The following is a 15,654-nucleotide window of genomic DNA, read 5'->3' on the forward strand; positions in this document are numbered from 1 at the left end:
TCAAAGACAGTGTGGAATGAAAGACAACAGAACAAGCTGAATCAATCAAACATTGGCATTTTTTTTGTAATAATAATTTTGTATAGCTCTTTACGGCCTCATACCAAATTGCGACAGCTCTCGGAGTGCAGCTTCTGGTTTTGTTTATTTATTGGGTGCGTTGTTTCAGAGTTGAAGAAGTTGTGAGAGAAACATAAACAGAAAACGAGTAAAAATAAATCAGAGTTTACCATTAGATAAGGTGTTTTGCTGCTAGTGCTGTGTGAATAGTTTCATTTGTGTTATTATTAACTAAAGAAATGCCTAACTCGGTTTCTGTTTGTATTCTGTACTCTGTATTCTGTGTACTGTGTTTGCTGTGTATGCTTTGTGATGGTAGTTGGGGTTGGGGTGCGTCAATTGGGTTAGGGGTTATATTCACATACCTCCCGGATGGTCAGGGTATGGGACATCATTTGGATGTTGACCTGCGACTGACTAGTGGGCAGATTATCACTTGAACGCGATTTGATTAATTGCTTCGAACCGCTGGTGAGCACGGAGCGGCTTTTTAGCAGCATTTCAGTCTTGATAAATATTCTAGAAATATACTGGGTACTGCAAGAGAAGAAATCTGCCATTACAAACGCATCACATTGAATATAAATTCACATTTAAACTACCTCAGTCCCCTAATACTAAACGCGGCATGGAGCAACTTCGCCGGCGACACTGGTATCTTCTTGCAGAACTTGATCAAAGCATTGCCAATGTCGTTTTTAATGTTGTCCGGACTCCATTCGTTGTTCGACTGGCACTCCTTGTGAAAAAGGTTGAGTATGACAAGGGCCACGCGATAAAGGACCTTGATGCCCTCGTGGAAGTAGCAGTCCATGATCCGCACCAGATGCTGGAAGGGTAGACCGGCTAGAATCCACCAGCACCAGTCCATGAAGATGCGTTCCAGCTTCAGGCCTGGGCAAATACGTTGGAAATACGAAGTAGCACTTTTCTGAACGATAAACGTTTGATTAGCATTTGATCGATGGGTGTACTAGGGGTCTACTATTTACCGTGTGCTTTTTGGCTATTTGCATCACCGTCTTCCAGGTGACTTCGTGCTGTAGTTTGGTTTGATTGATGAATACCTTCTCCTTGCTACCGACCAGACCGGCTAGACATATGTAAGCCTCCTCCTCTGGAAAATATAGCGGCAATATATTTTATTTGTACGGAATGCTAATACAAATTAAGTGACCTAATTAAAATTATTTTCTCATTCAAATGGTTTGCTTTTTCTTAATTTAAATATAGCTAATGAAATACATTTGACAATAATTGCCTTAATAGTTACCAGCTCATTTTTCGCACAACCCCAACGTGTCGTAAAAATATCTCATATTCGATATTTTATACGCCCCGCTGGCACTTGTAAGAAAGATCGTATGGCAGTTTTTCTATCAATTATCTATTTAATAACAGACCCAACCTTAGCCACAAATTATGCAGTTGCCACCCCACACCCCCTCCCTTCCAGATCCGCATCCAATTTAATCGTGGAACTGCAGCAGCTCAACTTATAGCATTTGTGGTGGTTTGGTTTGGTGTGCATATATGTACGTATGTATACACACGAATTACCCCTATGACGCAGCGAAAATTCAATTGCGAATGCGTTGAGCATCCGTCCGCGGAGTGCACTTTGAGCAGCCTCACCCCCATCACCACCATTTCACCGCCCCAACCTCGCCCCCTTCAATTTCCATAATTAGCCGGCACCATTTTTCCAGCGACCTGTGTATGTGCGCTCCGATTATTTGATTTCTAAATTAGATCAAATTATGCAATGTCGCAGTGTTCGAGGTATAAATACCCTCTCGGAGTTTTGCTCGAGTTGATTTCCAAACAGTCGTGAGCGAGTCATTAGCGTAACTCAAAGTATTGGGCAGGCGTTTAAAAAACAATTGTGTGCAATTGTGGGCACATTGCCGTTTAATTAGCAACGGGAGGGGAGTTCAGTTGGGGAAGTGGACTTTAAAGGACATTAAATATAAATTGGGTACTGAACCGACTTGAACCTTTCAGGGCGATAAGAAGTCATCGGATTGATTTGCTGCATTACAAAGTTTAATTAGTTTCAAACGCCGCGGGGTAAACAAGGGCCTTATCAGCGGATTTCGCCGGCTTATCAGTGGATTACACTGGCCCCAGGCGGTTCGACTTAGATTCCCCGGATTGTTCTCATTTGCCAGCGGATTGGAGGAGGGTCTGGAGTACATATAGTTTGCTGAACTTTATCTATTGCGGAAAGACAGCTGGAGTGCGGGCATATATTAGATAAGTTCGTTAAATATTTAAGAGCCCTTGCTATATATGGAGCATGACGTGCGTTAGTCACTGCAATTGCACTGCAAAAATATTCCAGCATTTGCATTAAGCTCAAACTTTAACGACCCCTCATCATCATTATCAGTCGGCGCGAAAGCAGAAGTAAACAATTTCAATTGAAATTAATCAAATAACTGATAATACCGACATAAATCTGTGGGAAAGGCGAGCCTGTCGAAGAAACAGACAACCAGAAACCAAAGCCATCACCACAGAAGTACCGCAACATTTAAACACATACAAAGGTCGATTAGCTAATGAGACAGAATCTTAAGTCAGTAGGCGTCAGAGAGCACGTGCCGAGTTATTTATGAGATGCCAGCCAACTAAAAATAGCCGAAGATAGCCTAAAGACCCACAGCCGAGATACACGAACAGAAACCAGGAGTCCAGTCCATCTGCTTTCCTGCTTTAATTAGCTCAACAAACTCAAGCATAAACAATGCAAATATGGCGAGACAAAAACAAAAGCGGCAAATACACACAACACACTTAATAAACTTAGATAAAAGCGAAAACAACATTTTTGAATTGCTAATCGGAGAAGAGCAGCAGACAAGTAATCCTAAATAGGTATGAAGAAACAAAGAGTATGGATTTTAGAGCTTTCTGAATGAAGCTGATAAGATACACACTATATACCAGTGTAACATGTAAAATCCCCTCCTACATCTGGGAAACCTTGAAAAGCCGCTTCCATTTCAGTTATTTAGCTAACTCATGCATATGAATGGAAAAGGGCAGAAAAAAAGGAAATTAAAGCAGGGTTAAATTCCGATTTTCACTCTCTACCTGAGTCAAGACTGACGTCAGAGTGCCGGGCCATTAAAGCCAAGTACTGCAAAATATTCCATATACTTTAATCTGAATTGTGCGTGCCCGGCATCGGCAACTTTTTGATGTGGTGATGAGTACTCCGTTCAAAAATCGGGTAAGCCAAGTATGCCACAGCGACAAGGTTTGGGTAGGGCCCAAAAACACAAACTGAACAACAATACAACAATGGAGAGACAGAATGGCGCAGAACGGTGGAGAACAGAATTGGCAAACAAATCCATAAACGATGAAGAACTCATATGTGCGCATTTGCCTGCCAGGTCTTCTGTCTGCCTTTTATGCGAGTTTTATGCTCACGTGTTGTCATTATTGGACAAGCGCAACTCAAATCGAAGAACCATTTCAAGACTCTAGAAATACTACAAGCACATGAATCTGAAAACCAGTGCGATGACTGATGGTCACACAGCCACAGCTGCTTTTCCAAAAGTAAATTGGAGGAGCGTCAAAAGCACATATGTATAAGTTATTAAAGACACACAGGAGCTAACCCACCCTGGATGTGTCAGTAAACCAAGAAACGTATTTAGGGCCTAAAATTTGCCAGTATCTTAATGTTCTGCTTCGAATGTGGCTCTGTTTACTTTGAGTGCCTAAAGGCGAAATTCGCCAATTGCAAAAGAAGACGAATCCAACCGAGTCGAATGCAATGACGTCAACAACGAAATACAAACGGTCCGACATATGCATATGCTATCTATACAACTTGAAAACAGAAGAACCCAACTAAATTGCATTGACTAAGCGCACTTCACTGTAACTTCTTCAATGTGTATAACGAAAATGAAACCATTTAAACAATGGGGTCACAGTTCTATATATGAAAATTGATTTTGTATATCGTAGACAAAATCTGATTCCTTGGAGCGCGGGTAATTACCTTGAAATCTTGGCCGGAATCGAACAGTTTTGTCTGCCAGACGGACACAAAGAAGGGAAAGTATTTCGCACAGTGTAAACAAACCTTCAAAATGATAGGCTGTCTGACCTGCTCCTCAAAAAATCAGCTTATCAGCATCTCCCAAATATAAGTGCATACATATGTACACAATTGAATGAAGACCACTTTTAACGAGCAGCAGTAAATATTTTTAGAAATAAGGGTTTGATAGGTTGACTAATTGTCTCGCTATTTCAAAAAATTGAATCTAGTTAAGGGCTTGAAAAGATTTCTGTAGATTATGCAAATCGCCACAATTAAGAGGTTATCAATGGGTCACTTCCATGATTAGCTGTCCATTTAATCTAGTGCTAGACCTCGAAATACGCGCTGAGCGATTATTGTGCTGAATTTGAGAAATGAGTTTTTGAAGGTTTCACATCCATTTTCACATTCCTTTGAGTTAAATTTTGTCCATTTCGTATTCTATTATTTTTTCCATCACTGATGGAGCTGGATTCAGCGCATTTGCACTCGATCCGACTCCGCACCTGACTGGATGAAACCAAATTTCGAGTAAACAATCTTACTGTAAGTTAAATATTCGATTTTATTATTGTGTCGCCAATAACAGCAATGAATAATGATTATCTGATAATGAAGTAGTACGAACAATTTCAGAGACAACAACAAATGCGGAACTAAAGCAGACAGTTAGACGATGATCACTTGACTATGGTCAAGTACAGTGCGGTACAATTCAATCTACGAGTATACTTAATGCAGATGACGCAAGGTTATATTAATATTAGAAGGCTGTTTGGGACCATCAGGGCAAAGAAGCATTACCAGTGTAGTGCGCTTTTTTAGATTAGCATTATTAACATTATGCAAATCAGCAGGGATGAACAGCCCTACCATGCCGGGTTTCACTGTACCGACAGACAGTACAAAGGAGTAAATAGATTTATATTAGAAATTATTTTGCGGCTCATTGCATGTTGGCCAAATCAATTAGGCAGAAAATCACGATACATCAATTTGCAACCAGCTGCGATACGCGCCGAGAACTCCCGTATATATACCACATACTTATGTATGTATATCAAAAGATAGACCTATAGACGTATGGGAAGGTAAGGGGGGGAGGGGCCTGGAGCGTAGAGCCTTACAATTGTGCCACTTATTTTTGTGTGCCTTGTAGAGGCGATAAAAATGACTCGATCAAATATTGACATTCACGTGTGCTGCGGATGGAGAGGTGTGGAATGTTGAGTGGTGGAGTACTGGCATTACGATAACTCACCCGACATGAAATGCAAAAGTATCGATGTAATGGGATACAATACTGGACTGTAGGTAATATCGGGGCAGTCGTAGCCCAGGACATTCACGATGCGATCGGCTACGGCTCGTCCCGTGCTGGTCAAGTGATACGGCAAACAGTGGGTGGCATCCACAAATGCGGGCAACATGATCGGCTTCTCCGACAGCTCCGTGGTGCCAAAGACCTGAATTTTAGGCAAAATCCAATTAAGTACGCTTCAAATAGGGTGGAATTTGGTCTATGGAACCCACCTGGTGAACCATCTCCCAGTAGAAGCCATCTAGCATTTGCTGTTTGGTCTGGTGCTGGCCACACAACATCGGCCACAGCTGGGCTCGGATCGGGGAGTTAATGGGCCACGAGTTCTCCCTGAGTATGTTCTTCACGTCACGCTTCTTGCCCTGCTGCAGCAGCTGCTGGATTTCAGTGTATGAGCGCAGTGCAGGCTCTTTGCCTGTGAACAAAGATAGGGAGCACCGATTAGTTACATTATATAAGAAGAATATTGATAGATTAATGTCATATATATTTCCCTATTAATCGTATCTAAATCACTTACTCTGATCTAATCATATGCTGTACCCAATCTCTAAAGGTTTAATCCTTACAGTTGATAAGGCGTTCTGAAGTACAATTGAATTGGAAGCATAATCTTCAGTGTTATGATTAGCGTTCAAGCTTATCCCTCTTAGGTTAGGTCATTAACTCAAAGCTTCTCCTTCGACTATTTAAACTACATGACCAAACACAAACACGAAGACCTCAAGTGGTCGACGCTGCCGTTTTGGCTATTTCTGGGTGTTCATACACTTCAATCATATGACACGATTGTTTTTGTTATGGCTAATAGTGTAGGTTCTTGAGGTTATCACCGCACTAGAGCCTTTCAACTGGCAGTCCAAGGAACCTATTCTACTATCATCAAAGTCGCGAGGCGCTTTTGACCAACACAGCTCAAGATAAAAAACACTTGTGAACCACCGATAAGTAGTTAAATTTCATGTGTAGGGTTGCGGCATTCCTTATGCCTCGAGTGGTCAAAATAAAATACTTGGGAAAGTGCATCTGATAAGTGAGAAATGGCTACGAAAATACGAGTATGACCATTTACTTGATGAACACGCCGCAACAATTATTTTAGCTTTTGGCATTGTCTAGTTTTCAGAATGGAGCTGGAAGCAGATTTTTCACACTAAGAACCAATGACGTAAGGTTTCTTAGAAATAAATTCCAATATCACCTTTAAATGTTGTATGCCTTTTAAAATTCTAAGGTAAATAATACTTTTTACACAACCAACGGTATCTCTTCAATATTTCACCTCATTTGAAATGAAAGCCTGGAATCAACTATCAATCAATCGGCGTGTGCATTAAAAGTGTAACTATCAGTCTGTAATTAAGTTCTGATTTTATTTGAATTCATAGCATATAATGTTTTCAAGGTAAATCAAAAGCTTGTCGAATTAAATAATTATTTCTAATTAGGTGTCATGGGATTAAGGGCAATCTTTGCGAACACTTTATGCTGCTTTGTATCCATACCCCCCGGATGTCCCAAGCTGACGTGCCAACAGAGTGACAGCCGTAGATCTACTATCTCCTCGGTCAGCTGGTCAACTGCGTATGTAGGACAATGCAGAGACCCCCACACCCCCACCCCCAACCTGCTCCATCCGTATCTGTGGCCACCTCAATGCCACTTATTGATTAGCTATCGGTGTGGGGGTAATTGATTGCACTGCGGACATGTCTCATTACAGGCGGCGACAGCTGATCGATTTTTGCATGCCCCTCTTATCGCCGATAACTGATAACGTGGAAATCCAGGGAAATAGCGCCGGGCAGAGCCATATCAATATCGGGCAACAAATCAGATTCTGAGCTGCAGAAGCCAGCTAACAATCGCGTTTTTACGCGATTTGAAAACGGTTTCGGATATCGCTTGAATAAAAATCGTTTAGCATTAGGCCAATAAAAGATCGGGGAGAACTATCAAATTGCTCGAGAGCGATAAGATATGGGGTGAGTGTATGTTTTCATTCAGCAAACGCAATAATAATAAAAACTGGTATAATTGAGTGGAGCTTCGTTCAGTCGCTGTGCCGCTTGTGGGGGTAATTAATCCCCATCTACGGCATCTCGCGGATCCATTTGCATTTTTCGAGCAACGAATATGGAAAAACTGCGATGTATATCGTCCCCATATATACTGCACATTTTACTTACAACAGATGCAGTAGTTTTCCTATCAACGCAATCAATTTCATTTGTTTGCGACAGCGAAACAAACCCCTCAAAACATTCCTCATAATTGGATATTATGTCCGTTTACAAGCATAATTATAACATCCAAGACAAAGCCCCAGCGATTAACTCACATACTTTAAATGCGCTAAACGCCTTCGAAAGAAAGTGTGCAATCTTATTAGGAACACAAAACGCAGTGCAATTAACTCAGCAACTAGCGGATACCATTTGCTTTAATGCCGAAGCTTTATCGCTATTAGTACGATAATGAATACACACACGAAAATGTCATTCATTGTCTGCCACTACAGCTGGGTATTTTGGAAATTAAAACAGATTTATTCCCGTTTTATTTTTTCGAGTTTCCTAGACGCTTTACGACTGAATTTAGCATTTCTTACTAAATATAACGATTAAAGTATTATTAATAATACGTTAATAATAAGCTTTTAAAATTGTTCCCAATGAATCGTTTTAAAAAACCTAAACATAGAATAGAGCTTAAATAAACAAAATGTTAATAAAAAGCGGGTCAAGTGTGAGATTTAAAAGTATTTGTACCATTTCTTGAATCAATTAACGCAAGGCCACTTGTTAAGTGTAGCAAGAAAGGAAATCGATAGTGTCCACGGAATTGCTAAACCTTCTGAGAGCACAGTTATATATAAATGTAGATATTTTAAATTTTGAGTTTGTCAAGTAGTTAGAAAATCAAAGCATCTTTTATTTAGCACATTTTACCCCGGCATTAGTTAAGTTAAAACTTAACTTAACTTATACTACGTAGTTTTGTGTCTGGCTTGGTCTCGTGTGCGGACTTTGACGTGCGGAGGGCGATGCTCGTGGGTTTTATTACCTGGACTGAACTGGAAGCACTGGCATTTGGTGGTGATGTCGTTCGAGCTGGCCGCGATGAAGAGCGGCAGCTCGAAGAACTTGTCGCACTCGGGATCGACGTAGACGCTGCTGCGCCGGCTACTGAACTGCTCCAAGTCTTTGATGCCCAAGACTTTGCCAACCATTTTTCACGCTGTGTTCTCGAATCGCTCCTTTCGATCGATTTGTATTTGAGTTTCTTTCGATTTGACGGGTCGCCTTAATTTTATTGTTATTTTGTTGCTTTATTTTAATTTTTGTTTGTTCACTCGCTTTTTTGGCACCGAGAACGACATCGTTTATGTAGATTTCAGTCTCTCTTTTGTCTTGCTTAATGTCTGTGTATTCTGTGTATTTTATTCCCGTACACTCTGTTCACTGCTGCCTTTTATTGTTTTAATTTATTGCGATCTGCAATTAGCTGTCGCGAGAGCAGCGACGCCGGCAGCGCTTGAATTTAATTTGCAGCACATTTAACATTTAAATTTTCAGATCACATTTTTTTGCGGGCTCTGGCTGTATCGAGTATCGAAATGTAATTTTAATACTTCCACGGCGGTTGAAAGAAATCATTACGCATCAGCGGATTGTGATTGGATCGCGGCCAAGAAAATCGGCGCACGGCGAGTTCTCGGACGGGCTTACGTGCGGAGCGTTCGGATGCGTCCGGGCTTCTCAGATATTTTCCGGCGGACAGGCCGGTTTCATTTGCGAGCCTTCTCAATGAAAGCTCCCAGCTCCCAGCTCCCAAATAAAGAATAAATGAAACGAGAGCGATCGAACCCCTGGCGCGAGCAAGCTTTGGTGCAGAGCTTTTTCGTCGGTCTCCTGCTCTTGCTATTCTGTTTTGTGATTTACTTCTGTTTTCCCTTTACTATTTTCGTTTGTTTATGCATTTCACTATCGGGCGCCACAGAGCAAACAGCTGTTTGCTGCTCCTCTCCCGCTCTCGAATCGAAGAGAGGGAGTGAAGAAAACACCCAAATCTAGAGAAAATACCTTTATAAATAGCTTTTGTGGGAAATTTCGTAAGCATGGCGCAAAAAAGCTTGGAAAATGGGGGGCGAGAAGAGAATTCTCTTGCATTCCTGCATATATGTACGTAACATGGCAAGGAAAATTCCATGCCACAAAATAAAATTTATGGCGAAACCTCAGAAAGTGTTTTTTCTGGGTTTCAGAAAAAGTCTCAGCAGCACATTGTGCAAACAAAAGAAGGAGAAAACATACTCACAGTCTAAATATTTATGGGGAAACGGAGGAAGCGAAGGCGAAGGCTGGGAGCGAAGAAGGTTTGACAGGAAGGCAAACTGGAACCTATATTATTGTCTAAAAAGGAACTTACATCATTCGATTCAGTCCTATGAAATTGTCAAGCGCCAAATATAAAGAATCGCACGGAGTTATATTTAGGAAAACATCTAACAATAAACTGTTAATTTGAATACCTCTTCCCAGTTCATACCTCCAATTACGATAATTTACATTATTCTAACGACCCACAGACCCGATTTCCAGCACTCCGAGAAAATAATATCTACCAATATCCATTTTTTAAACACTCATGTAATGCCCTCTTGCTTTAACGCATTTTAACACACTTTTGTTGGTTTATTATATTTTTTCTAACCCACCCACCATCCGCCAATCTTGTTTTAGCGTATACACACATGGATTTTTCACATGTTTTGTCAGGCAAAATTAAACGAATCCAAGCCTGCCGTTTGTTTATACCAGAAATGTATAAATAAAATGAGAAAATAAACAGCGCGTGGCCATTGGCCACCGGGAAAAACGCTTTTCTCGACACTCTCATACTGCAAATGATTAATTAACAAAAATGTTTAAAGTATACACCTAGAAAAACCCAAACGAGCCCCTCGGCAATTACCTTTGGCTGGCGGAGAGATTGCCAAGAAATTTGGCGACACAAAAGTGCCCTATATCAACTAAGGAACATATATAGATCTATTAATGGTGCCCCATGAGCAATCTGTTGTGAGTCCCATATTGCCACTCCAAGGTGGGGTGGAAAATGAAACCAAATTTGCGCATTTATTCATCTCTAGTTATAGATTAAAGGGGGTAAAAGTACGTTGAAATCAAGGGTTCTATAAAAAGTCTACCAAAATACGCTTTCAGAGCCTAAATGGCATTTAATTGATATTACTGAAGTGGCCGTAAAGTAATTGCAGATAAAGTTTGCATCGCTATCTTTATGATCAGATCGTTTGCAGCGATCGAAGGATCGTAAAAGTATAGGACAAATTTATGCAGTGGGGCGGGAATAGTTAATTAATCAATTAATATATTCACTTCAATAGAAATTGACGTAGTTTATTGGTAGCTTTGTGTGTTTTCAATTATATGATTAACGCGACATTCGGCTGCAAATTTGAATTCACATAAATTACTAATTCTAGAGAGTGGATATTATGCGATCAAATTGTTGAAAGAAAAACCAAGAAAATTCTTCAGCTTGACATTAAGAAACCAAAGGTCTAAAATAATTGTGTCATGATCTAATGTACAATTTTTAGCAATAGAAAACGAACAATAGACTTAAGCAGAATCAAGAAGGAATATCCGCGTTGAAGGGGCCACAGCGAAAGGTTAGCGGCAACAAAAACACATTCTGGGCATGCAAATTGCAAATTGCAAGTGCAATTTATTACATTTTCCCCTCTGACGACATTGGCACCACATCGCTTGCCAACTGAACTGAGCTCGCTGGGAAAAACAATTGCCGGCTGCAGCTAAATTTAATTTGACAACGTTTTTCAGTTTGGCAAACTGCAGATTAATGTTGTTATTGCTGCCGAGTGCCCTCCTGTGTCGCGTTTCCCTTCCAAATTGTCAGCGTTTTCGGCTTAATTGCATCGCACAACAAGCGTCGTTGGGCGAAACAAGATTGGGAGGCTGAAACATGAACGAGAAGTGGAAAGCCACCTCAGGAAAGACATTCGAAAATGGCGAAGTGTCATACCATGGCAAAAAGATGACTAAGTGGATGCACGAATCGAAAAGATAGGAAACAATCTAATAGATAGCCATGACCCATATTATTATTATTATAAATTATTTTAATTGAATGCAAATAAAAAGGATTCCGCTTTACGCATGAACACAATACTAAATTAGTAATAATTTAAAATGAGAATATCCGATAGAAGAATTTATTTATTCCTGGAAATTAAGATGCAAATTGAATTAAGGAGCTGCAAATTGCGGTTCATATTACTTTTCAATTTACATATTTCCCCAAAATGATCTGTACAAATGCGGTATTAAACTTTTTCCGCCTATGTGTATGTGTATAAAGTATTTGTCCAAATCACTTGGTTGCCTCAGCAAATTATTCATATCAATTAATTCAAGAGATCGGGACAACGCAGTCAACGAGCATTGGCTCTGCCAGATTGCTTAGACGCTTTTTAGCACGCGCTATAAATAATTTGGACCGATCGATCGGTCGTGAGCTAGCTATTTGTCAATTAGCACCAGCCATAATTCTGAGTTTCGAGGGACGAGGCACATGATGGGCGACCTTTGGGATCTATCTCGGCGTTTTTGGGGGAGGCATGGCCAATGGGTATCAATTGCCATTCGCCAGGGATCGTGTCATTCCGGGCCTAAGTGGGCGGTTGGGGGTGGTGTGAAGAGCGAAGCGGTTCGATGCGAACCACGAGCCTTGTTCGTGTCCCGACAATATTGAAAATTAATTAAGTTATTGCCGTGTTAACTAACTGCACCGATGATAGGCGCCTTTTGAGCCTGGCACAGAACGTTTTGTTCCCACTTCTTTTTTCCGCTCGAGATGAGTTTTTCAGCTGTGCCAGAAACTGGTTTTAGCCTTTACCCACTCGTATGCACTTTATTGAAATGATTTTTGAATAATACATTCCATTATACATATATTCGGTACCTCATTCTTGCCCGCCGTGTGTTTTATTAAGCACAGCACGTTTCTTTTATTATGGGCATAATTTTGCATTTAATTAAAAAGGCGAGCAAAAAACCCTAAAATTCATTCATTTTTTATTGTTGCAACAACGGATTGCTCTAGAAAATCATTGTAAACAAACTTTGTTGTTTACATTATTTTTTCTCTTAGGCCCACTTTATTAATTTCTACCACCACATACAACAAATAATCAACTTTACACTGAAAAGTGTAAGTACAAAAATGTTATCGCAATACCATTCTGCACAATCTTATATTAAAAAACATTTTATATTCAAGGCTATCTGATTTAAAATCAATTTGCTTTCACAAGGTATTGTAAGGGTATTATTAAACCACATTCGATGCATGTTTTTTATTAGGTTGCACTTAAAAAATTTGTACATATTTTTGTGCACTAAATGTATAGTGCACACATGTCGTATGCGTAACGCAGCCATTAGCCATATAGCATTGACTGATCAAGTGATTGACCATTGAACAACCGAACGCAACGCACGAGACTATGTACACATACGAGCAATGTGTATATATTATAATAATTCGTTTTATTTTCACGACTTGAAATGTTTTTGTATGTTTTGGTTTCTTTTTGGTTTGGCAGCTAGGCGTGATAATTAACGAGCCGTGATTAAAAAGTCGATTTTGGTTTAATAGTGTATTTGGATTGCGATTTGAGGCTGCCGCAGGTGCACCGACAACAAATACCATCTTCTAAGTTTGCATAATAAGAGCTTAAAGAACACTGCTTATGTTTATAAATCCCATCTGTGATCAGATAAAGTACGCTCATTTTATGCTTAGCCTGAAGAGATATATTTTCTTTCTGTGCACCTATTTACCCATTTGTATATTGACACACGCACTTTGCAAACATACAAAGTATTTAAGTTGACACGCGACTCGTTTCGAAAAGTATTCCAATTTGTTTTCTCGTTTTTCTTTTTGGTTTCGACTTGACGTTTTGACTTTGCCTCTTCTCCTTCTCTTTCGTGATTTAACAGTTGACAACTTTTGGGCATATAAACTACACTCGACCGATAGATCGGCGGATCGAGCGGGGGACAGAGACAGACAACCACCGGGCCCAAGGGTTGGAATTATACTGAGATTAGAGTTGAGAAGTCGCCAGCAGTCGACGAGTCTCGCTCTCTCTCTCTCTCTTCCGATTCGCCAGGGAAAATGGGAGAGTGGCCGAGAGACAGGTGATCGATGCATGGGGGACTATGCTATCAAAGCTATTGGCCCATCGAATGAAAACAAAAAGCTGTCTAATTAAAAGCTCCCCAGCAAATATCAAACAGTGCTTTTTGTTGTCTTACGCTCTCAGAAGTTCGTTCAACTTCAGGAAAATACTTCAAAGGGGCACGTCTCCACAAAAAAATTCTTCACATATCCCCGGACCTGAAAAATATGGTGGAAAATTATCCACCCATTCTACACACCCACATCAGCAATTCAGTGAGCCATAAACTGAGCATTTAAATCAATGGTTGCGACATCAAACTATTTGTTGGGAAATCGGCGATCCTAATTTTAATAGCTATAACGTGTTTCGTGTAAGGCAACTTTGTTCACATTTCATTAAACACCATCATGTGATCTGTGGTCATTGAATTGCCGATCCGGTAAGCCCATCAACGTGTGAATCAAATGTGTGGCATTTGCAGACAAGTGAGATGGAAACGGAGACAATAGACCGCGACACCTGCAATGCTAAGGGTAAATGCATTAGGCGGCTTTAAGGAGATCATAAATCGCCACCTAATCTGCTTATTTTTGCAAAAATAATTATAATTCTGTATATTCTTTGGGTAAATACGCCAAATACATAATTAACTATTTTTATTATCATTTCCTTTTATTAAAACCCTTTTTTTTAACCTTTTATATTCTATTTCTCCGGTCACAAATTATACACATTACATTGTACTAACGAATCGGAGATACCAATATTGTAAGGCAACTGTCGTGTCCCGCAACAAGTGTTACACATTTAGAGCAGCGGAAAACGATGGGAAAAACTTTGCAGCATACTTTGTGGCAAATCACCAAAATACAGCTCACGGCTACTCGGCAACTCATTTTTATTCACGTACACAATGAAACCACTTTTGCGCTTGTACGCACTTAAAGAAAATGAAAAATAAATATATGGAAATATCACCGGATGGAAAAATATATATAAAGTTTTACGATGCAGAAGCAAAAGTATTTTTGCACTGGGAACGGAGAAAAACGGTCTGGTGCTGCCCCAACAAATCGCTCTGTTATCTAAACAACTAGAAAAACAAATACTGTTATCGCAGTGTGGCAACAAACAAGCGAAAAAAATCGAAAAGAGAGCGTTTGAGCTTTATCCGCTGGCATATCACTTCGGCTTTTGTGTAACTATATTTTAAGAAAATTCCGTCCTTTGCATTACTCTTTGTTGACATTCTTTTAATACCGTTCTTCAAACATATAATTTAAATTGGGAAGTTCTATACATATTATTGAGAAGAGCGATCAAAAATCTTACACAATAACGCTCAAGTAATATGCCTAGGATAAATTGTGTTGTATGCGAGAACCAAAGAGCACGTAAACAAAAAGCATCGGGAAGATTACTAACGAAAAGCTTTTAGTGTGCTTAGTGACCTCAAACACCTAGGAAGATACGTACATACATACATACATATGCACAACTGCACACATATCCATTATCTGTGCACACTGTGTACATTGATCTAATTAGAGGCGCCGCAGTTGACAGAGAGTTCAAAAGAGCGGAAGAAAAGGGAAGAAAAAAGAGAAAAGGTTAGGAAATGAAATTCAATTAAAAGAATCGCATCAGCGGAATTAATCGATTGATTGAGGATAGAAGCAAAATGGCTAAAATCAATCAGCAAGCGGGAATGTTTATCATTCAGTTGTTCCATATTTCGGAAACAAGAAAGGAAAAAAGGCAAATATGATCTGTTTATAGAACTTTAAACATATTCTCGCTTCAAATAAAATCAAACATTGCCCAATGCACAGTGGTTGCGCCCATAGGCCAAAAAAGAAAAAAAAAAAAATGTTTCTAAATATTTACGAAAAGTAACTAGATTGTCTCTAAAATGTCCAAATATTTGTATGGCAAAACCGTTTTGTCTTAACTCTAACGGGACAT

General features: G+C 39.8%; 1 protein-coding gene across 12 annotated transcripts in view; it reads right to left on the reverse strand.

Moving 5' to 3' along the window:
* Positions 1–15,654, reverse strand: part of LOC120457689 (GTPase-activating protein skywalker) — a 41,302-nt gene that overhangs the window by 2,888 nt on the left and 22,760 nt on the right. For 3 of the 12 annotated variants that reach the window (XM_044006836.1, XM_044006838.1, XM_044006837.1), the window contains exons 4-8: positions 5,663–5,865; positions 5,391–5,595; positions 1,053–1,177; positions 663–991; positions 426–597 (exon numbers count right to left, since the gene is read on the reverse strand). In XM_044006836.1, the coding sequence (XP_043862771.1) occupies positions 426–597; positions 663–991; positions 1,053–1,177; positions 5,391–5,595; positions 5,663–5,865 (1,034 nt within the window). Of the gene's footprint in view, positions 1–104; positions 135–425; positions 598–662; positions 992–1,052; positions 1,178–5,390; positions 5,596–5,662; positions 5,866–8,516; positions 9,194–15,654 lie in introns of those variants that run through there. The other 9 variants (XM_039645174.2, XM_039645175.2, XM_039645184.2 and 6 more) reach the window with 9 other exon arrangements.

Source organism: Drosophila santomea, unplaced genomic scaffold, assembly GCF_016746245.2.
Source record: "Drosophila santomea strain STO CAGO 1482 unplaced genomic scaffold, Prin_Dsan_1.1 Segkk79_quiver_pilon_misjoin1_scaf, whole genome shotgun sequence".
Lineage (NCBI taxonomy): Eukaryota > Metazoa > Arthropoda > Insecta > Diptera > Drosophilidae > Drosophila > Drosophila santomea.